This window comes from Mastigoproctus giganteus, chromosome 3, assembly GCF_048544385.1.
Source record: "Mastigoproctus giganteus isolate SK-2022 chromosome 3, ASM4854438v1, whole genome shotgun sequence".
In the NCBI taxonomy this organism is placed as follows: domain Eukaryota; kingdom Metazoa; phylum Arthropoda; class Arachnida; order Uropygi; family Thelyphonidae; genus Mastigoproctus; species Mastigoproctus giganteus.
This window is the reverse complement of record NC_143577.1, coordinates 114,865,678-114,887,195: the sequence shown is the minus strand read 5'-3', so window position 1 is coordinate 114,887,195 and position 21,518 is coordinate 114,865,678. Positions and strand designations below refer to the sequence as shown.

At 38.2% G+C, this 21,518-nt stretch overlaps 1 protein-coding gene across 3 annotated transcripts in view; it reads right to left on the bottom strand.

Moving 5' to 3' along the window:
- The window catches only part of Scm (Polycomb protein Scm), a 427,976-nt gene that overhangs the window by 181,097 nt on the left and 225,361 nt on the right, over positions 1–21,518 (bottom strand). For all 3 annotated transcript variants that reach the window (XM_090370651.1, XM_090370653.1, XM_090370652.1), the window contains one exon: positions 17,549–17,977. In XM_090370651.1, the coding sequence (XP_090226777.1) occupies positions 17,549–17,977 (429 nt within the window). The remainder of the gene's footprint in view (positions 1–17,548; positions 17,978–21,518) is intronic.

Genomic DNA, 21,518 nt, shown 5'->3' with positions numbered 1-21,518 from the left:
CAATTCACAAAGGGGATCAAATGGTAATACGAGTCATTATGGACCTGTTAGTTTAATTTCTGTTCCAGGGAAAATAATGGACATAATAAAACAGGCCTACGTGCTCTGGATTCATAATGCAAAAATTTATTTTTATTTTGTTACACAGAGCATTAATAAAACTACAATAAATAAATTAGCTTTCGGCTGGGTGGCAGCCTTCATCGCATTAAAATACTTGAATGGCAGTTGGAATAGAGATGCACTGCCAGGATGGTGCGTGAGGCACGTAGTTAATTGTTTGTTGATGTTTGTGGCTGTGACGTATGGTGGTGATGTGGCCAGCGTTTGTCTATGGATAGAATTACTGACTCTGTGATGGGGTTAACTTGACAACCACTGTTCCTGTTCAAAGCGGTGTCCGAGCATTTTATATTTAGCGATTCCAACCAGGTACACCTCAGGTAATGGTGGGACCTGTCCACAACCACGACATCGCGGTGTGGGTCGATGTCGTGGTGGGTTGTCCAGACATGCTCGGCGATAGCTGAGTGTTCTACATCTGCCAAACGGATCGCCCTTTTATGTTCTGAGAGACGTTTCTCGAGTTGACGTCCAGTCTCTCTAAAGTAGCAGCTCGTGCAGTCACGGCAAGAGATGCGATAGACCAAACCACTCTGTAGAAGGGTGGGGACAGGGTGTTTTTGTGTTGGAAAGGAGAGAACGCAGTTTCTTGCCTGGGAGTTGGATGCACTTTATCCCATGCGATTTTTGGATTCTACCGATCTGCTGTGACAGGTTGGGGTAGTATGGGATGAATGCCCTCGTGGATGACTCGTCACTGTTGGCGTTGCTGTTGGTCGTCACGTTGTCGCGTGCTTGTAGATCACACCTGTCAAGGACGTCGATGGGGTAGCCACACCTCGTGATCTACAAGCACGCGACAACGTGACGACAACGTGGCGGTTAAATTATCCATTAATTTAGAAAGAGTAGAAGTAATTGTAATGGGATGATAATTATATGGGAGGGATTTGTCAGCCTTTTTAGGAACTGGCTGGATATGAGCAAATTTCCAAGCAGAAGGAAAAACACTTTTGGAATAAGAAAGTGAAAAAAAAGGCAGCAAAGAACAGGAGCTCAGGTTTTGAGAACAAGTGGAGAAATACCATCAGGACCTGGAGCTTTCTTAGCATCAAGATTTGTCAACATCCTTCTGACATCCTTTTGATGGAAGACCAAAGGAGGCATTGAATGGAACATGCTGGGTATAGTCGGAGGTGTTTTGACAAGATCATTAATACATGAGTTAGAAAAAAAATGGGATGCTAGCAGGTGAGCTTTATCCTTGGCTGAAGTGACAACAGAACCATTTGGATTTGACAGAAGTGGGAGCAGAGATGGGCAAAAGTTGCGGCCAATAGCTTTGGCAAGAGACCAGAATGCTCAGCTACCATTAGGGCATGAAGCAAGTTTTCTACTCTTAGCCTGCTCAAAATCTAGTCTGGTCTGATTAATAACTGCTTTACAATTGTTGTGGCTTTGGTGTAGGCAGAAAATGAAACTGAAGAATTGGAAAGAAGCCAATTATGATATGCAACGTCCTTCTTTTGAACAGCCTTAGCACATTTATTGGAAAACCAAGGTTTAAATAAAGGACGAGATTTTAAAGTGGTGTGTGGAATAAAGGATTCCATTCCATACAAGAATAATTTCACTGACATGATCCGAGCAAACGTTGACATCAGAAGTTTTGAAACAGTAATCCGACCAAGGAAAAGAAGAAAAGAAATCCCGCAGGTCATCTCATTTTGCATTCTTGTAATGCCAAACAATATGAGGTTGAGAATAGCCATGAGATAAAGGCTGCATTGGAGAAGAGACAATCACCAAGTTGTGATCTGAGGTGCCTAAGGGACCACTCACTTCGACCGTGTACTTACAAGGGTTGTTTGTGAGAAAAAGATCAAGTGTGTTGGCTGTATGGTTAGGATTGTCCAGAATGCTTGTAGATAAATCTGTGCAAGGTCATTAGTAATAGCAAAGGTCTCCGCATCTCAACCAGCTGGATCGGGGTGACAAAAAACGGAAGCCAGCTGGAGTTGTGAACATTAAAATCACCAAGAAAAATTACCTCATTGTTAGCAAAGTTGAAAATCAAGTTGCAAAGAGAGGAAGTCAAAGAGCTCCAAGTGATTAGTGGAGTTGGGAGAATTGTAGAGACAACAGATGAATTTGACAGAATGAGGTAGAGAGATTTTAAGTCAGAGAAGATCAAAAAGAGGAGATTCCAAATTACCAAGTCTCTGACAGGGAATATCGGAACGGACATATGCACAAGTACCACCTTTGAGGCGAAAGGAATCATACAGCAAATAATTGGTCAACTGATATGAGAGTAGTTGAATCAACTGATAACCGAGATTCTGTCAGAAAAAGTACATGGGGTTTGGCAGACTGCAAGTGGAAATGGACATCGTTGAGATTAGAATTAAGACCACGTATATTTGTGAAATGAACTAGGAAGTGTTTGGGAGGTTTAGATATTCTCGCAGATAAGCTTACTCTATTAGTTTGACAATTCATGGTGTATTCAATAGTAAGAAAAATTGGGGGGATGAGCTGTATAAATATCCTGAAAGAGGCCTCTGAGGTCGGAAAAACTCATATCTAGAAAATAAACTCATACACCGACCATTGAACAAAATTTTACTGTAACTAGAATTTTACAAATAGTGTAAAAACAAATTATTTACAATAAACTAATAATTGTATATTGCGGAATACTAAAAACTGTAATAAAAGATCGTTTACCATAAAATAAGCTAAAAAATATAAAATTAAAAGCGCTAAAAACCTGGAGCTTTCGAGAGCATCAGCTCTCTTCTTCAACAGTAATATGACTTTCTGCAACATCTCCTTAAATAGCAGGTTCATGGTACTTCCACCCATGGTATTTCTCCACATGGTTCAATCGGCACATGGTCAGAACCGGAAGCGGAAATGTCTCGGGTACGTGGCAAATAAAATCGTTCATCCGAACTTAATACAATTGTTTCAAAAATAGGATGAATACGCATGCCTCTATCTCTATTCATGGTATTCTTACCGGATGAACCAATCAGTAAACCCTCGAGCCATTTACGCTCCCAGTATCCGTGTGCACGATCCAAAATAATAGCGTCCTCACGGGAGATTTGATGCTGCTTCTCCCAAAAATGTTTGGCCACGGCAGACTTACTGTAATCAGCGGTTCTTATGGCATTTAAATGTTCGCCCAGATGATCCCTAAGCCGTCGTTTTGTTTCCCCCACATAACACTCCCCACAATCCGGGCATTCTATTCTATTCTATAAATAACTCCGCTACTGAGATCTTTTGGTTTACGGTCTTTGACCTGAGACACAGCTGTGCACAGCCTCCGCCCAGGAAGCTGTACACAGCGTGTCTTATAACCACGTAAAATTCTTGCCAGATGCTCAGTAAGGCCCGGATAGTAGGGGATGTATGCGGTGGCTACCGGGACGAACGACTCCCTACGGACCCCCTCTACTATATCTATCCAGGATCCTCTGGGGGTATCCATCCTATTTGTGATCCTCTGGGGGTATCCATCCTTTTTGAAACAACTGTATTAAGTTCGGATGAACGATTTTATTTGCCACGTACCCGAGACATTTCCGCTTCCAGTTCTGACCATGTGCCGATTGAACCACGTGGAGAAATACCACGTGTGGAAGTACCGTGAACCTGCTATTTAAGGAGATGTTGCAGAAAGTCATATTACTGTTGAAGAAGAGAGCTGACGCTCTCGAAAGCTCCAGGTTTTTAGCGCTTTTAATTTTATATTTTAGCTTATTTTATGGTAAACGATCTTTTATTACAGTTTTTAGTATTCTGCAATATACAATTATTAGTTTATTGTAAATAATTTGTTTTTATACTATTTGTAAAATTCTAGTTACAGTAAAATTTTGTTCAATGGTCGGTGTATGAGTTTATTTTCTAGATATGAGCTGTATAAAGTAATGAAATTTTTGGATATGGCGTACATACGGTAAGAATATACCCACATCTTTGACATAATGTGGCTTTGACAATGTCCCCCTGCATACACATTACGCAGACTCCCTCCAGTCACTATCTGGCAGAGTAGAGGTAGCAAGATTGCACACTAGCTGATCCAGAAGCCTCCTACAGAGTTACCAACTGGTTTGGTCCGGTGTACTAACTAGCAGCCGGCCTGCGAACACCGTTTTAGAGCTGTACCCTCAAAATGTAAAGAAGACTGGATCTCACCATGGGGTTATGATGAAACCTCGAAAGTCATCAGTCATACTGCATGGTGGAAAAGATGCGAATTTAATGTTTATTATTCCAAAATAGTAATGAATAGTTCAAATGAATCTTTCAAAAAGATGTAGTTTACGACTAGGAAATCGTTAATAATTGCTAGTTCATGTGTGAAGTTTTATAAATAAATTGAACTAGAAACAAACACATAATTCTAAATTTTCTGTGGTAGTAGCATTCAATTTCCCATACTAACATCTACAAATTAAAAAAATTAGAAATGTGATGAGGATGTACCTGCATCTCTCTTACCCAGCAGGTACAGCTCTCTGGGAGATCTGGGAAAACAATTAAAAAAAAAAAAAAAATCATAAAGAAGGGACAGAAAATCAGAATTTAACTTTAGCCTCTAAACTGTTAATGTGCAGTATCAGAGATACACCTGTGAGGTGTATCACTGATACTGCAGTGTTAACAATAGATACGAGCTAACATTCTCCTACTGGACAAGCTGCAACCCAGAAAACAAAATGGCGGGGAATTTTGGAAAACCTGCTGCCTCTTGGGAGAAGCAAATACAGCTTCTCCCAAGAGGCAGCGATGTCAGGGTTACTAACACTAAAAACAGATGTAATACACAAATTTGAATTTGAACTACTAAATAAGTCATCAAATACTGATATTATAGAGATACTGGAAACATGATGCGACTCAGATATAATGGCTTCAGAAATCGAATTTGGTGAATACAATGTATAGAGAAAGGACACATAGGACGGGCAGGGGAGTTTACGCTCTTTTTCAAGATGCACCCAGAATTTAAGGCAGTACACCAAGTTGATGTGGGTGGTCAGTGCAATGTTGCATCAGTTTGTGTGACAAACACTGGCAACCTAAGAAGAGACAGGAGTCACTACAGGCCAAATATTTGACTGTGATTAAGTATAATGCAAAACTACACAAAGAACAGAAAAGCCTCCTACTCTTATAATGAGGATTTTAATTTTCAAGATATCCAATGGAACTTGTGGATTGGTCAGGTGCACAGAAACAGAAAATTCCATTTTATTGGATTAGTGCTTTCTGCAGCAGAATGTTATAGTGGCAACAAGAGAAAGCAATAGTCCTGATCTGATTATTGGCAGTGATTCTTCATGCATTAAGAACATTCCAGATAAAGGAACCACTAGACAGTAGTGCTCATAACATACTGATGTAGTATCTACTTAAAGAATTCATGTCAAGGATAAAGGGAAGGGGTCCCACTTTTATAATGGAAACCGCAATAATCTGATGGATTATTTATTTTTTTATTTTTCAGCGGGACCTACTGATTATGTTTCCAATTGCAATGCTAAATGGGAAGTTCAGTGTAATAATCATAGAGGGTATTAAGTTGTTTATATACAATAAGATATTGTTCAAGGCTTAGAACTAAATGGTTGTCAAATGAACTGATGGAGCTAGTGGCAGACAAGAAAAATGAATGGAATGATTACAAATTATTAGGGGACACAGAACACCTACAGTAAATACAAACTATTTTGCAATCAAGGTACTAAGTGGGAAGATAATTGGGTAGTGTGAAGTCAAGCTAACGCAGATTCTCAGTTTTTGGCTAAGAATGCAGAGAATTCTTTGCCAGCACGTTAACACTAGTAGGAGAGGGGTGAACCACAACGGCCCACTAGATATGAATGCCACAACAACTGAGGGCCCTCTTCAGGTTTCTGACAATTAAATAAAATGTTGTGCATCATGTGTGAAGAATATTTTACAGTTGGAAATTCCAGAAATATACCAAGTAAAACATTTTGCTGAGTACAAAATTTTTATAATAACTGGGATGAAAGGAAGAGATAACAATGCAGAAAAAAGTAAATAAGGCATCCACGGGACTGATGAAATCTGCTGAATTATACTAAAAGTAGCAGAAAAAGAGGTAAGCAAACCTTTTGCTTTGCAGGTACCTAGTTTCCAAGCACTGCAATTTGCTGTGCTTGGAAACTAGACACCTGCAAGGATACCTGATTGAAGTGTTTAAGGCTTTAAATCAACTGAGTAAACTAACTGGTGACGGCATACTTATTCTTTCTCAGACCACACAAGGGGACATAACTTTAAATTGAAAAGGATGGCTGTAGGATGGATGTGCAAAAATTTACATGCAAACAGAGATTATTTAATCATGAGGCCTCTTCTCTTCCATCTGGTGTTGTGGAAGTGAATAGCTTGAATAAATTAAAACATTAGACAAATCAAATCACAGAAGGTAGGGACAAATGTGGTGGGTGGCTTTTTTTTTTTTTTTTTTTTTGGCTACTACATAAGCTTCCTTCCTCGCATCATTTCCTAATATTAATACTATAATAATAGTTATAAATGTCAGATGTAAATTTTCTTTGTAAAAATATTTGTAATCATGGATTTTGAATGCACTGTCCTTACATATACATATAAGTAAATGCATATATAATGCACTAGCTAGGAAGAAACATTAAGTATAATATCAACTGAGAGCTTCTTTTGTTGACAAAGAGTTTACGTAATGGTATTGGATAACTCAGTGAATGTTCTTGTCAGTTTTGATAAGCAAATTCTGGCAGTCAATGGATAGTGAAGAGAGTTGGAAATATATAATGGAGTTATGTTTTTGTGTGGATTTCATTAGATAATATAGATACATCAACCAGTTTCTTGTGGTGAAAGATGAGAAGATTTATAAACTGGAAAGGGCAGGGAAAAAGAAGAACCACATTAAAATTATTAGGTTACATTAGAAAAGATATAAAAAATATGGAAAAAATAGGTAATCCTGAGAAGGTGAAATAAAACACTAGTTGATATTTTACATGAATTTTTAGGCACCTCTGTAGTCAGGTGGGAAGGAGCAGCAGTGCGTAGCACACGCTTCTTGATTAGACCGGGGTTCGAGCCCGTCACCACCAAATGCGGAGGATGCGTAAAGGTCAGGGAATGACCAGTGCATATCCCGGAGCAATATAGCCTTAGTTGCTAATGCTCCTAAAAACCAAATAATAACAACAACAACTTGAATTTCTCTGGAATGTAATTTTCAGGAAATACATATGAAAGGAAGTTGTTCCAGAAAAACGGACAATGAAGGAATATATGAAGAAGAAGAAAAGCTGGTTCTGTGAGTCTGAAGCAGGACAGAAAAAGAATTCAGACTGATTGCAAGCAAGTGTTAGGACTGGTTTGGAAGGGGGGAAGGGAATTATTGAAGCCAATTCACAAGAACAGTGCCCATGGAAGTATCTATAGAAAAGACATGGAACAGAAACAGAACATCTATGAGACAGAGAATAGAGACTTTGTTAGAGATGGGTCATTAATTAACCTAACTGGCCTCTTTTGAATGGAAAACGAGAGAGATTTTGGAAGCACTGCCCCCAAATGTGAGAACAATATTCCCTGATTTACGATTTGTACAGAGTAAACAGCTGTTTGGAAGAAAAATAATACTGAGAGTGAAAGAAAAGTTCCAGTTTTTTAGATATAAAAGAAACAATACTTGTGAAGTGCTTATGCCAAAAGAGATTAGAAGTAAGGATAATACCTTAATAGAGATTGGTGATCTTGTCTAGAAATTTGAGTACCATTGAAGATAAGCACGGGAACAGAAGAAACCTTTATGCAAGATATAAGACGGGACTGCATTTTAGAAGGATTAAAATCAACTAAGTTATCTTTGCCCCAGTGGAGAATTACCCGGAGTATTTAGGGAACTGGTAGTGGATATTGAAGAAATTGAAGCTGTTTGTGCAGGGCAAGGTTTCTCAAACTGGAAGGTGGAATGCAATGTGCTATCATCAGCAAAACTATGGATAAACCTTCCGGTCAATGGAAGAAGGTCGTTAATATACAAGAGTAAAAGAGTGGGAGAAAGAACTGAACCTTGGGATAAACCTGCATTAGCAAAAAGTTAGAAGACAGAAAGCCATCTACCATCACACACACACTGAGTAGCAAGAGAGAAAACTGAATACAAAATTATAAAAAAAACAGTTAGCAAATCATAAGATGGAAGCTTATTTAGAAGACCTTTATGCCAAACAAGATCAAAAGCCTTTGAAATGTCAAGAGCAACTGCTTGAGTTACACCAAACTTTTCCATTGAATTTGTCCATAGATGGGTAACATAAGCCAGTGAACTGACATTGATGGAATCCATGCTGGCAATCACTGATCAAATGAAAAGTTTCTGGATAGTTCAAGAGTTGTCTGTTAATAGACTACTCTATTACTTTAAAAGAGTAAAAGTAAATGCAATGGGACAATATTTGGATTGGAGGGATTTGTCACCCTTTTTAGGAACTGGCTGGATATGAACAAATTTAAGCAAAAGGGAAATTGCCAATGGAATTAGGAAGTGAAAAAAGGTAACACAGAACAGTTATAAGCACAGGAGTACAAATTTTGAGAAGGGGGGGGACCATCAGGACCTGGTGCTTTCTTGACATCAGGACTGTTAAATTCTTCTGACATCCTTCTGACAGAAAACCACTGGAAGCCTGAGGAGTGTACTGTGAATGGTAGGAGATGGTTTACAAGATTATATCAATACACAAGTCAGAAGAAAAGTAGGGTGCTAGCATGGTCTCCTTAGCTAAGGTGGCAATAGAACCACACAGTTTTGACAGAGATGAAAATAGAGATGGGCAAAGGCTGTGGGCAAATAGCTTTGGGAAGAGACCAGAATGTCTGATTACCATTTTCACAATAGGAAAGTTTTCATCTTAGTCTGTTCAAAATCTATTTTGGACTGATTAATAACTGTTTTACAATTTCATTTTCTGCCTACACAAGCTTTTGTGTAGGCAGAAAATGAACCTGGAGGTTTGGATGCAAGCCAATTGCAATATATAACATTATCTTAAACAGCCCTTAGGCACATTTCATTGGAAGACCAAGGTAGCTCCAATCTCTAATCTCATAAAGGATGAGATTTTAAGATGGGGTGTAGAAAAAAGGATTTCATCCCTACAAGAATGTGTGTCTTGAAACAGGCCTATGGGGCTGGGAATTTCCATACTATAATAATTAATGATAGACACCAGCCAGGAATTAAACTAAAAATTTACTATACAATGAAATAATATACAATGAAATATGATGCAAATAAAATAAAACACTGATTAAATTATAGTTAAAATATAGTTAAAAACAATAAAATTAATTAAAATAAACTAGGTTAAAAGCGATAAAACAATACAATCTGGAGCTTTCGGAGAACTGCCGTCTCCTTCTTCAGCATACTACCAGTGCTACAACACATCCTTAAGTAGCCGGTCCATGGCACTCATGCACGTGATCATCAGACACATGATCTACATTCTCCATGCGCGTATCGGAAATGGAAGTGGCTCGGGAGCGTGTCAAACAGAAACGGTCATCCCTTCTGAGGACAACTGCCTCAAACAGGGGGTGTAAACGGATCCCCCTGTCCCTATTAATAGTATCGTGACTGGATGAACCGATTCGCAAGCTCTCGAGCCACTTGCGTTCCCAAAATCCATGGGCGCGGTCGGTAATGACCGCGTCTATCATTAATTATTATAGTAAAGAGTGTGTGTGTGTGCGCGCGCGCGTGTGTGCGTGCGTGCGTGCGTGCGCACACACGCGCGCACACACGCGCGTGTTATGTAAGGTGGCCCCTAAACGTTAGTTCATCTCCGCCATGGATCTGTGATGATATACAAAACTCTGTGCAATGGCCAGAAATTAGTATAGTGCTATGTCTGCATAATGTGTGTGTGTGTGTGTGTGTGTGTTGTTTAGTTACTTCTGGCCACTTAGCTACCCAATCACAAGGAAGGCTGATTCCCATTACCATCCACGCCACGAGGAGCCGGACCCAACTAACATGTACTAAACTAAACGCATTTTTACCAGCACCCAAAGGAAGAAGCACAAGTCATATGGGTGCAGCAGTCTCCTCTAATCACGTACAGTGGTGAAGACCATAAATAATCCCGCATCCACTGGAGAAATCGTAATACCAGTGGATGCCAGCAATTCCCATACCTAGAAAACCGAAAAGTGGGTAGGAGCAGGTGAAAATACCATCTCTAATAAACTGGAGACCAGTGAATCCTGCCACTGAAGGGACTAGCATTATAAAAAAAAAAAAAAAAAAATCCACAGTCCCCAAAGGGATTAGCATAATTAACAATTTTAGAATAAAAATATTTAAATGAACAAAATAATATTTAAGTTTCAAAACAAATTAATAAGAATTAATTAAAACTAATAATAAAAAATAAAAAAGTTAAGATAAGAAAAAAATAAAAAAGTTAAGATAAGAAAAAAATAAAAAAGTTAAGATAAGAAAAAAATAAAAAATTAAATAAATAAAATAATAAAAGGAAATAATGAAGGCCAAGTAAATAAAGCTGAACTTCAACATAGGAGGGTTGTAAAAGTAGTTTTTCTGAGTACAGAAGTCAATTCAATAATTGGTGTTGCCTGTTAAAAGCCTGAATAACAAACTCCTGTTGAGCTGAGAAGGCATTTTGATTTGCAATAACATACCTTTCATTTCCAGGAGAAACGTCTAGTCTTCTGAGGCACTGTAGAAACAGGTATCTGATGTAACTAGATTGAACTGAAGAATACAAGCCTTCAAAGAACCATGGACAGGTAAAATGTATGACGTGAAACGTAAAACCAAAGCTGATTACTTTTTGAGTTAGTGAATTTAATAGCAGGTATAAAACATTTGGTCACTGCTCCTTTGGTCGAGGAATTACATCTCACTTGCCATTTTTTATGTAGCTCAGTCTAACATTTCGCTTTTTCATTCTTTGGATCAGCAGTGGGATCTTAGGTCAAATCAGAAAAAGTTAGAGGATAACCTTTACGAATATAATAGGGAAAACCTTTGTACGTAAGATACAGATCCAGAGGTAATACGCCTGCAATAGCTTGCAAAGATGCAGTTTAAACTGTTCTACAAATTCTCAAGAGAGCTAGCGAAAAGGTCCATTGGACACTGTCTAGTTTGGCTTTAACTGTAATAAGTTTAGTTCTGTGAAACTCTATGCTGGCTACATAAACAACTGGAATATACACTGTGCAGTACAGAATTATGAGAGTTCTCTATTTTAAACCCCAATTCTGCCGAGAGATTTTGAATAACATGGTCATAAAAGTTTTAACGTTTTTGGAAAAATTCTGGATACACGTGTGTGGAGAGAATGACAAATTTTCATCAAAAATGATATCAAGATGCTTATAAGTGGTAACAAGTGGCAGAGATACTCCATTAAACTTGACAAGTGGAGGTCTATTGTGGTCTAGTTTTCCATGAAATATCATCAACTTGGTTTTAGTTGGCAATGCCCTTGATTTATTTTTCAGAGCCCAATCCAGCAAGTTATCCCTGTTGTTTCACTTGGGAGCTGGAGTTACCATGTACTAAGACGGAGATATCAGCAGCAAAGGCAATCATTTGCACATTGGCTGTGTCGAGGTAGAAGGCAGCCAATCTTCGAGGATGAGTTTCCACACAAGGGGGCCAAGAAGGGAACCCTCGAGAAACAGTTTTAGATACTGAATGATGTTTGGTTTGGATGTGGACAGTACACTCAGCAAAGTAACTTTTGAACAGAAGGAAGAGATGTCTAGAACAACAAGCAATTCTAAGGCTCCGTAGACAATTCCCACCAAACACTGTCGAAGGTGCCTTCAAAAACAATAAAAACTGCCAGTGTATATTTGTAAGTAGAGCTATCAATTAACTTTTTCAATTCAAAAAGTGCATCTTCACAACTACAACCAGGCTTAAATCCATATTAAAGAGAGGAAGACAGATTATTTTCTAAAAGAAGTTGATTACATCTGATACCACAAGTTTTTCTAATAACTTGCATAAGTGGGATTATAAAGCAATAAGCCTCTATGATTTAGGATCACTTGGTGGTTTACTTCATTTTGGGATTATTTTAATGAGAACAGACTTCCAAATTCATAAAAATAATCTTTTTATGAAAATGCTTTCCAGTAGATCAGTGAGTATGGGCTTGGCACACCTAGGGTCCTGAGATGGATATCATCATTCTTCTCTTTCTTGGCAATTCCTTTCTACTTCTGACTCTTGCTTGCTCTCTCTCAGGGTAACTCGGGAATTTTTTTGGCTGGTGCAGCATAAGCCTTAGGCTTCCTTGCACCATATGGCTAATAATAATAATAATAATAATAATAGTACCTGGACATTTGCTATTACTCATGGAAGAAACTTCATTTTTAAGCTCTTCCATAGAAAACACAGGAGTAGAAATGGGAGAATCATATTGCTCATTTTCTTTCCTAACTCCAGAATATTTCATAGGCAGAATCAAGAGTTCTATCAGCATTGTGAAAAAAGTCTCTCTAGTATTTGGTTGGCAGTTGGTGTCCAGTTCTGAGGTTCAGTATTATTTGAGATTACAGTATTAAAGATATCACCTGGAGTTAATTTATTTCTATTGATGTTATATATAAGACCCTATGGATCTTGGTTTCCAGTTGTATGTACAAAATTCTGCTAAGATTTGAACTATTATATATTGCTTTAGTCAATTATTTTGCATGAAGCAGGGGACTATGCTTAAGATTCACTACTGAATGGGTCAGTGCCTTTGCACCATGTTTTGTTCATAGTGAACTGGGCAAGTCTATAATTGGCATCGTTTTAATTGTATTTCATATTGTGGATACACCATACTATTGACACACTATTGTAACAACAGGGTACCTGCCCATGCAGCAATGAGTAAGCCAACAAGCTTCAAAATGGTGCTGTCTCGGTGGTGGTATCCACCAAGAATAAGTAACGTCCACTGGCGAAACGTTTACTTATTCAAAGCAGTGCAATATACCTCGGCCACTCATTTTGAAGGTATCCACAATATGAGATACAATTAAAACGATGCCAATTATTGACTTGGACATTTCACTATGAACAAAACATAGTGCAAAGGCACTGACCCCCTTCAATACTGCTTTAGTACATATCCTCTTCCCATTTTTATAATTTAAAAGAAACCTATTGACCACAAGTAAAGTCTGTCTACTTTTGCTGTCTAGGTGTTTTTCTTTTTGGTAAAGACACCTAGCATGATGAACTTGCAATATTGAATTGTTAGCTCATTTGTCTGCCACGGGGTATATTTTCTATGGAAAGCTTTCTTTTTGGTAGATTTTGTGATAGCTGTAAAGATAGTGTTTTTAACAAAATCTGCCAATTGATTATCATCAAGATGGTCCACAGAGTCTGAAGAAACGGAAGCTCTTTAAACATTGATTTATCAAAGTTTTCCCAAATTATATTTCATAGAAAATCTTATCAGATCATTGGGTGGGGCTTTGGAGTTTTAGAAGAACATAGGTCAAAAGATAAAAGCCGATGTTCAGAAATTGTCAAATCTGTATGTACATCTCACGAAGAAATTAAAGAAGGGATATTGCTAGTTGCCAGAGTGACATTGATGTTAGACTGCCTCAGGCTGCTACAAAAGGTAGAAGGCTTATTTGGGAGATTAAGAACATGCAATTGATGAGCAAAAATTAAATCTTCTAATAACCAACCTCGGTGGTCAGTAGTTGCACCATACCACAGTGAAGATTTGGCATTTGCATCCATTAAGATAACAGATTCTAGTAAAAGTTTTAAGAAGAGCAGTTTCTAGGTACAGTCAGTTCTGCTATAACGCAGTACATGTGTTCCTAAAAATCTCCACGTTATGGTATTTCGCACATTTCGCATAACAACAGGACTTATGGGAAAAATAGGGATGTGGCAGAGCACTCAAAAAAAAAAAAAAAAAAAAAAAAAAGAAATGTTCAGGATGGTAAGGAAAAACACACACAAAAAAAAAAAAAAGACAGAAATCCAATAAAATTGTTAACACAGGTTTAAACATCTTAAATTTCGATTAAACAAATAAATATTATGGTAAATATAGCGCTTAACCATGACAAGATATGAAGTTTGCTTGTTTGAAGTGGGTGTGGTGAAGGGCTGTAGCTGGTGGGTTATAGCGAAGAGATAGAAGGAGGGTTGTCATTCTTAGGACGAAATGTTGTTTTACCTGATGTGGAAAGGTGATTCATCTGCACTGGTTTAAAATAGCTATCTAGCTTTTGTTGCTTTTCCTGCCTCCTTTCGTACAGGAGTTGTCTGTATGGTTCCAAATGGGTCGGATTGCCACTAAGCACTGTCCTACTATCCTTCAGCATTACAATCATTACCTTCAATCCACTGCAGGTGCTTTTCAATTTCACTTAAAGTAGCTGATAACTCTGCTGTTTTCAGTTCTCAATGGACAGCCTGTTGGACTACGTTGTCATCCTTATCTTGACTTTCCACTTGACTGGCTGCAACAAGTCGTTGCAAGTCTTCAGTAGATAGATCCTCATTGTGAGACTCTAGAAGCTCTTCTACATCTTCATTTTCTACTTCCTCAAAACCAACTTCTTTTGCAAGAGCAACACAACCTGCTTTGATTTGTTTTAGTTGCTCTGAAGGTTCAAAGCCTTCAAAATCACAAATTAAATGAGGGATAAGTTTCCGCCACACATGATTCAAGCAGTCTTTTGTAACATCATTCCAGGGTTCTACAATCACATCAATGGCAACTTTGATGTTAAATCTGTTTCAAAATTCTATAACAGTTTGTTATAGAATTTTGAAATCCAATGGCGAGATCCAATATTCCTTACATTTCGGGGGGTACAGCTCTAAAACGGTGTTCGCAGGCCAGCTACTCTGCCAGATAGTGACTGGAGGGAGTCCGAGTAGTGTGCATGCGGGGAGCATTGTCGAGGCCACGTTATGTCAAGGATCTGGGTATATTCTTACCATGTGTACGCCATATCAAAAATTTCATTACTTCATACAGCATGTCCCACCCACTTTTTTCTTACTATTGAATACACCATGAATTGTCAAACTAATAGAGCAAGCTTATCTGCGAAAAGATCTAAACCTCCCAAGCACTTCCTGATTCATTTCACAAATATAGTGGTCTCAATTCTAATCTCAACAATGTCCATTTCCACTTGCAGTCTGCCAAACCCCATGTACTTTTTCTGACAGAATCTCAATTATCGGTTGATTCAACTACTGTTCATCTCAGACTTGACAATTTGGAATCTCCTCTCTTCGATCTTCTCTGGCTTAAAATCTTAAAATTGGTTATCCAGTTTTCTCTCTGATTGCTCACTGAGGGTGATGCTAGATGGCTCTCTGCCTTCTAACTTCTCCACTAATGCCGGTGTCCCCCCCCAAGGTTCAGTTCTTTCCCTCACTCTTTTCCTCTTGTATATTAAAGACCTTCCATTGACTGGAAATCCTATCCATAGTTTTGCCGATGGTAGCACATTGCATTCCACTTTCCATTTTGAGAAACCTTGCCCTGCTCAATCAGCTTCAACTTCTCGAAAATCTGCTACCAATTCTTTAAATGCCGATCTTCAGGTAATTCTCCAGTGTGGCAAAGACAACTTAGTTGATTTCACCCCTTCTAAAACTCAGTCTTGTCTTATATCTCGCAAAAAGGATTCTTCTGCTCCTATGCTTATCTTTAGTGACACTCCGATTTCTAGGCAAAATGATATCTCTCTTTTGGGGATTATCCTGGATTCTAAACTCTCTTGGCACAAGCACATTACAAATATTGCTTCCTCTGCATCTAAAAAACTTGGTTTTCTCTTTTGCTCTCGGCGTTACTTTTCTTCCAAACAGCTGCTCACTCTGTATAAATCGCAAATCTGCCCTACCACGGAACATTGTTCCCACATCTGGGGTGGTGCCCCCAAAACCTCTCTCAGGCTTCTTGATTCCATTCAGAAGAGGGCAGTTAGGTTAATTAATGATTCATCTCTAACAGAGTCTCTCCACTCACTTTCTCACAGACGTACTGTTTCTGCTGCATGCCTCTTCTACAGATACTTCCATGGGCACTGTTCTTCTGAATTGGCTTCTATAATTCCCACTCTCTCTTTCAAAATAGTCCGAACACGTGCCACCACCAGCCAACATCCATTTACTGTCCAACTTCAAACTCACAGAACCAACTTTTCATCTTCCTCGTTTATTCATTCAACTGCCGTTTTCTGGAACAACCTTCCTTCATACGTATTTCCTGAAAATTAGTCTACAGAAGTTCAAGTCCGATGTCAACAAATATCTTCTTTCGTCTTCTCAATCTCCAACCCAAGCACGGTACTAAGTACTATAGGTTCCAATACCTCTCGTGTTTAGGGTTTACATAAAAAAAAAAAAAAAATTAAAAGTTTCATCAGAACTGAGGTTGTGGTTGAACTGTGGTTGTATGTCAACAAAACATTTTTTAAATGATTTTCCTTAAATTCCTTTGTAGAATTTAGTCTTAAATTTCTGGAACCATCCATCTGAACTTTTAAATTCTTCAGTATCCATTTGATGTGCAAATGATTCAGCCTTCGCTTTTAAAACATTACCATCTACAGGAACATTTACTGCAAGCATCATTGTTAGCCATTCCAAAAGCACCTTTTCAAGATCCGAATATTTTGCCTTTTGTGCTCGAATCCTACCCAGTGCAGTAGATTTCTCTGAACTTTCAATCTTTTCCGATCTTTCAGAATTTTAAACAGAGTACTCTTAGGAATGACAAAGTGTTTGGAGATGTCAATCTTAGAATGCACATTATTATCTACAGCTTTCAAAATCCTAATTTTATCTGCAATTGGCAAAACTATCCATTTTCTTGGACCCATACCAATAAACATACACTCTAACCAAAGAAATGAACTTCGAGCCCATGTTCATTTCATTATCAAACTGTGAGAAATCTTAAATCTGCATGGGAAACCTTAAGAAATGATTTCTCATGGTCAGGCTGCAAGCTTGCCATTACATCAATATATTTGAAGCGATCTGTCATTTTTAAATGCTAGTATTGTAATAAAAAAGTAAAAATTCAGATTAAGAGATGAAATTTATGGTCATTATAGAGAAATCCTTTTATTTTTTGTGTCATTATACTGAATGCAAAAAAGAATTAGGTTAATGAAAAATTGGCCTGGACCAACCACACCGGACATTATATCATGTTGGGACATTAAAAAGAGGGCTGCAATAAAGAGCTTCGACTGTATATGAATTTTTCATTAATTTTTATACTACTAAGAAGACAAAATTTGCAATTCAAAAAAATACATAAACATTAAAATATTCCAAATAAATGTTAAAGAAGTCTGCTCTATAGAAGAGAATAATTTTACTAACCTGTTGGGCTTTGTTTCGCAATGGTACTTGTATCAGGTTCTGTGACTAAGACATTAGGAGAACGTGGAGGTTTTAATTTAGCTTCTTCAGAAAGTTTTTCATCACTCTCAGGAACTGTTGTACTTGGAATAGTTATATTAGCTTGCTTTTCAGAGTTCTGACTGACAAGAGAGTTAGCTATAGTAGTTGAAGTAGTTGTAATGGTTGTGGAGGGAGTATTGGTTGAAGGGACAACACTTAGAACTGTGCTGGTGCTGCTGCCAGAAATGCCAATATTGCTGGATCCTCGAGCTCGGGTACTACTGCTGGGACTGTGAGTATTTCTTGGAGAAGGGGCTCTTGGTGGAGGTGGTGGTGGTGGTGGAGGTGGGGCTGGAGGTAATGATGTTAAGTTGTTAAGACGGGCTTTATACTTTCCACTTGGTAAGCCTAAAATGCAATGTAGATGGCGTAAAGAAATAAATTACACTGTGTTTATGGGTTAAGGATTTAATGAAAGCTATAAAATATAAAAACAATAAAATACACAAGTACGTACAATTTCATTGTCTACTAATTCACATAAACTAGTTTCAAGCATAATTACAGGAAAATAAGCTCAAACAGGTGCATCATTCAATTTCATATATGTTGAGTCCGGTTATTTGGACTAGTGTATCACATCAGGACTAGTGCATTTTGGCCCGATTAAGTGGCTGCCGAAATTATGTGGTTTCATGTAAATAGTTACAAATACAGCTTTATGGCTGATTTTCTGTACGATCAATCCATGTTAGGATGAACTCACCATAGTAAAGTACCGTTCACTATACAATACATAGTAAGTGCCAGTCACTGTGATCACATTTGTGAATTGAATTTTAATTCTATTAAACAGCAATTCCAATAAGCAAAAATAGCAGGAATATTATCCACAGGCTATAAAAGTAAAGATATATTAAGCACAAATTTACACTTTATAACCTTAACAATTAAAAAATTAAATAATACGTGAAAATCAGAAGAATGTTTTCCATAGGTTAGCAAAATAAAAATAAATTTACGCTTACATGCACAACTTAATTAATACGTTCTGTAATATGTACATACTAACTAGTTGACATTTCTGTTCACTGACATTTGTAGGCGTGGGTTAAAATTTAAAACAATAAAAAATATAAGTAATCAATAACAAAGAACATGGCACACACAAATAGTAATACTAATTGTGGCATGTGATGCAAGAAAGCAAGCGTATATACAGGGTGTCTCAAAAATATTGGTACAAACGTTTAGGGAAGGTAGGTAACATCTAAAGGAATGTGAATCGCATAGGAGCCCATAACGGGAAAGTAGTAGCAGAGGCACAAGAAGCAGAAATGACACAAGACGGTAATTAGTGGCAAACATTTATTTGACATAATATTAACAACGGAGTACAAGATGGATGCATTTCATGATGTTACAACAGATGCTCGAAGGTTCCACCATGAGACGCGATGCATGCGTGACACTGACGCAGCATGGATTGGTGGACACGGTCGAACACACCTGGAGTTTCTTTGACAGTAGCAGCAGTGCAGACGAGGTCCATTTCCGTCTCCACAGGCGATTCATACACGATAGATTTGAGGGCCCCCTGCAAAAAGAAATCAAGGCTCGATAAATCAGGTGAGCGTGGGGGCCAGGCAACGGGTCCACCACGGACAATCCATCGACGCCCAAAACACCTGTTCAAATGGTCACGAACACACCTTCCATAATGGGCAGGTGCCCCATCACGTTGAAACCAAATGTTGTGTCTCACATTTGCTGGAACATCGTCAAGTAACCCTGGCAGAACTTGTTCAAGAAAGATTCGATATTTAGTGGAGTTCATGCAGGATGGTAACAGGTATGGGCCGACTAAGCAGTCACCGACCATACCTGCCCACACATTTATTGCGAAGCGATGTTGTGCCGCATGGGGGCACACACCGTGTGGGCCTTCTGCTAATCCATACACTAGGTGCATGTCTGCCAGCTCACACTTCGTATATCGATGCATGCTCTTCATGTGGCGACTACTGCTTGAATGAGTAAACCAGAAATTTTCCCTCTCGCGAACTGACAAATAGTGCCATGTACCCACTTATGGTGACGTTTACGGTTATGGGTTCCTATGCGATTCACATTCCTTTAGATGCTACCTACCTCCCCTAAATGTTTGTACTGATATTTTTGAGACACCCTGTATATATGAGCTTATATAGCATCAGCCAAAAAAAAAAAAAAAAAAAAATCACACCATTCCCTCCAAATGCCTGTCCAGTTCCTCCTTAAATTTATTCAACCTATCAACTTCCACAACATGGAAGTTTGTTCCAGCAATTAACCACCCACTGGCTAAAGGCAAATTTCCCCACATCTATCCTACAGCTGTCTTTCCTCAATTTGAATTTATGCCCCCTTAGGTTTGTAATCTGAACAAGTGGAAGAATCCCAGCAGAATTCAGCATGCTCAACCCTTTCAAGGCCTTATACACCTCAATCAGATCACCTCGCAAGTGCCAAGTTAACAGCCGCTGCAATCTGCAGAACTTAAGCCTCTCTTGGTAAGAGGATCCCTTCATTCCTCTCACCAATCTTGTTGCCCTTCTCTGTACACGCTCAAGCAAATCTACATCCTTTTTAAAATGAGGCCTCCAGACTTGTACGCAGTACTCAAGGCGCAGCCTGACCATTGCCTTATACAGAGGGACAATCACCTCCTTTTCGCTGCTAACAAAATTCCTGTATATCATTGACAAAACCCAATAGCCTGCTCTGACAGCCTGTCTGCATTGCTCAGAAAACTTCATATCTGACTGCACAATTACTCCCAGGCCTTTTTCATTTTCTACCACCCTAAGTGTAGTACCACACAGTTGGTACATTCCTCTGGAGTTACTTCTACCCGAAGCTTAAAAAAAAAAAGGAATGAAGAAAAGATTCTGAAAATTTGTTTTTTATACGATTGAAGATAAATTTTATACAACTGAAGATAACGCGAAAACCACACAATTCCAGCTATCAGAATTTTCATAAATGCAATAACATCGAGTTTACTACCCGTTTATAATTGCTTGCAGTAACAGAAAAGCCCAATAAACCGGAAAGTGCAAATTGTTTTTATTGTTTTATCGTTGTGACTTCCAGAAATGTGCTTTACAAAAATATCACAAAGCCATTCAAAACTGGTTCTTATAACATATGATAATGATGAAAGTGTAGTATGTTTAATGATTTGAATTGGTGACTAATATAATTTACACCATAAAAATGACCTTTTAGGGAGTTATATAGCGAAAATTTGATTTCTGAGGTCGTGGAATGAATTACCAATAAACAATGTGTTATTGGGTTCACATTACGATATTTTCGAGATACGATGATAACGGATTAATATCGTAAAGCAGGGTATAGCTAAGTGTGTGGTTTGAAAAAACTATTGTTATTTGTTTATAATGAGTCACAATTCTTCAGAGCTTATTTCAAGATCTACTGGTCTCTCAACAAACAGAACTACTTCGTCACCCAACTTGTGAGAGAATTGCTAACTGAGATCATCTGCTATTTGAACTGAACTTTGAAATTCTGCAAGCTATCAGCCTCAACCACCCATGGAACAACTTATTCCAATAATTAACAACTCATTGGCTAAAAGGAAACTTCCTGCAATACAATCTAAACCTATTCCCCACAATTTGAATTTATGACCCCTACTTCTGGAATTATTTATAACAGTGAAAATTTCACCATTCATTTTACTTTTACTTTGCAGAACCTTATACACCTCAATCAAATCTTCTCTAAGGTCTAGTTTGCAAGCCCACATATTCAAAGTCTTTCCTCATATGGGTTCCATTCTTCTGATCCAACCACACGCATTACCTGTCTTTGAATTCTTACAAAAAGCTTTTCTTTTTTTTTATTATTAAGGTGCAGCTTCCATATCAGGACAAATTTCAAG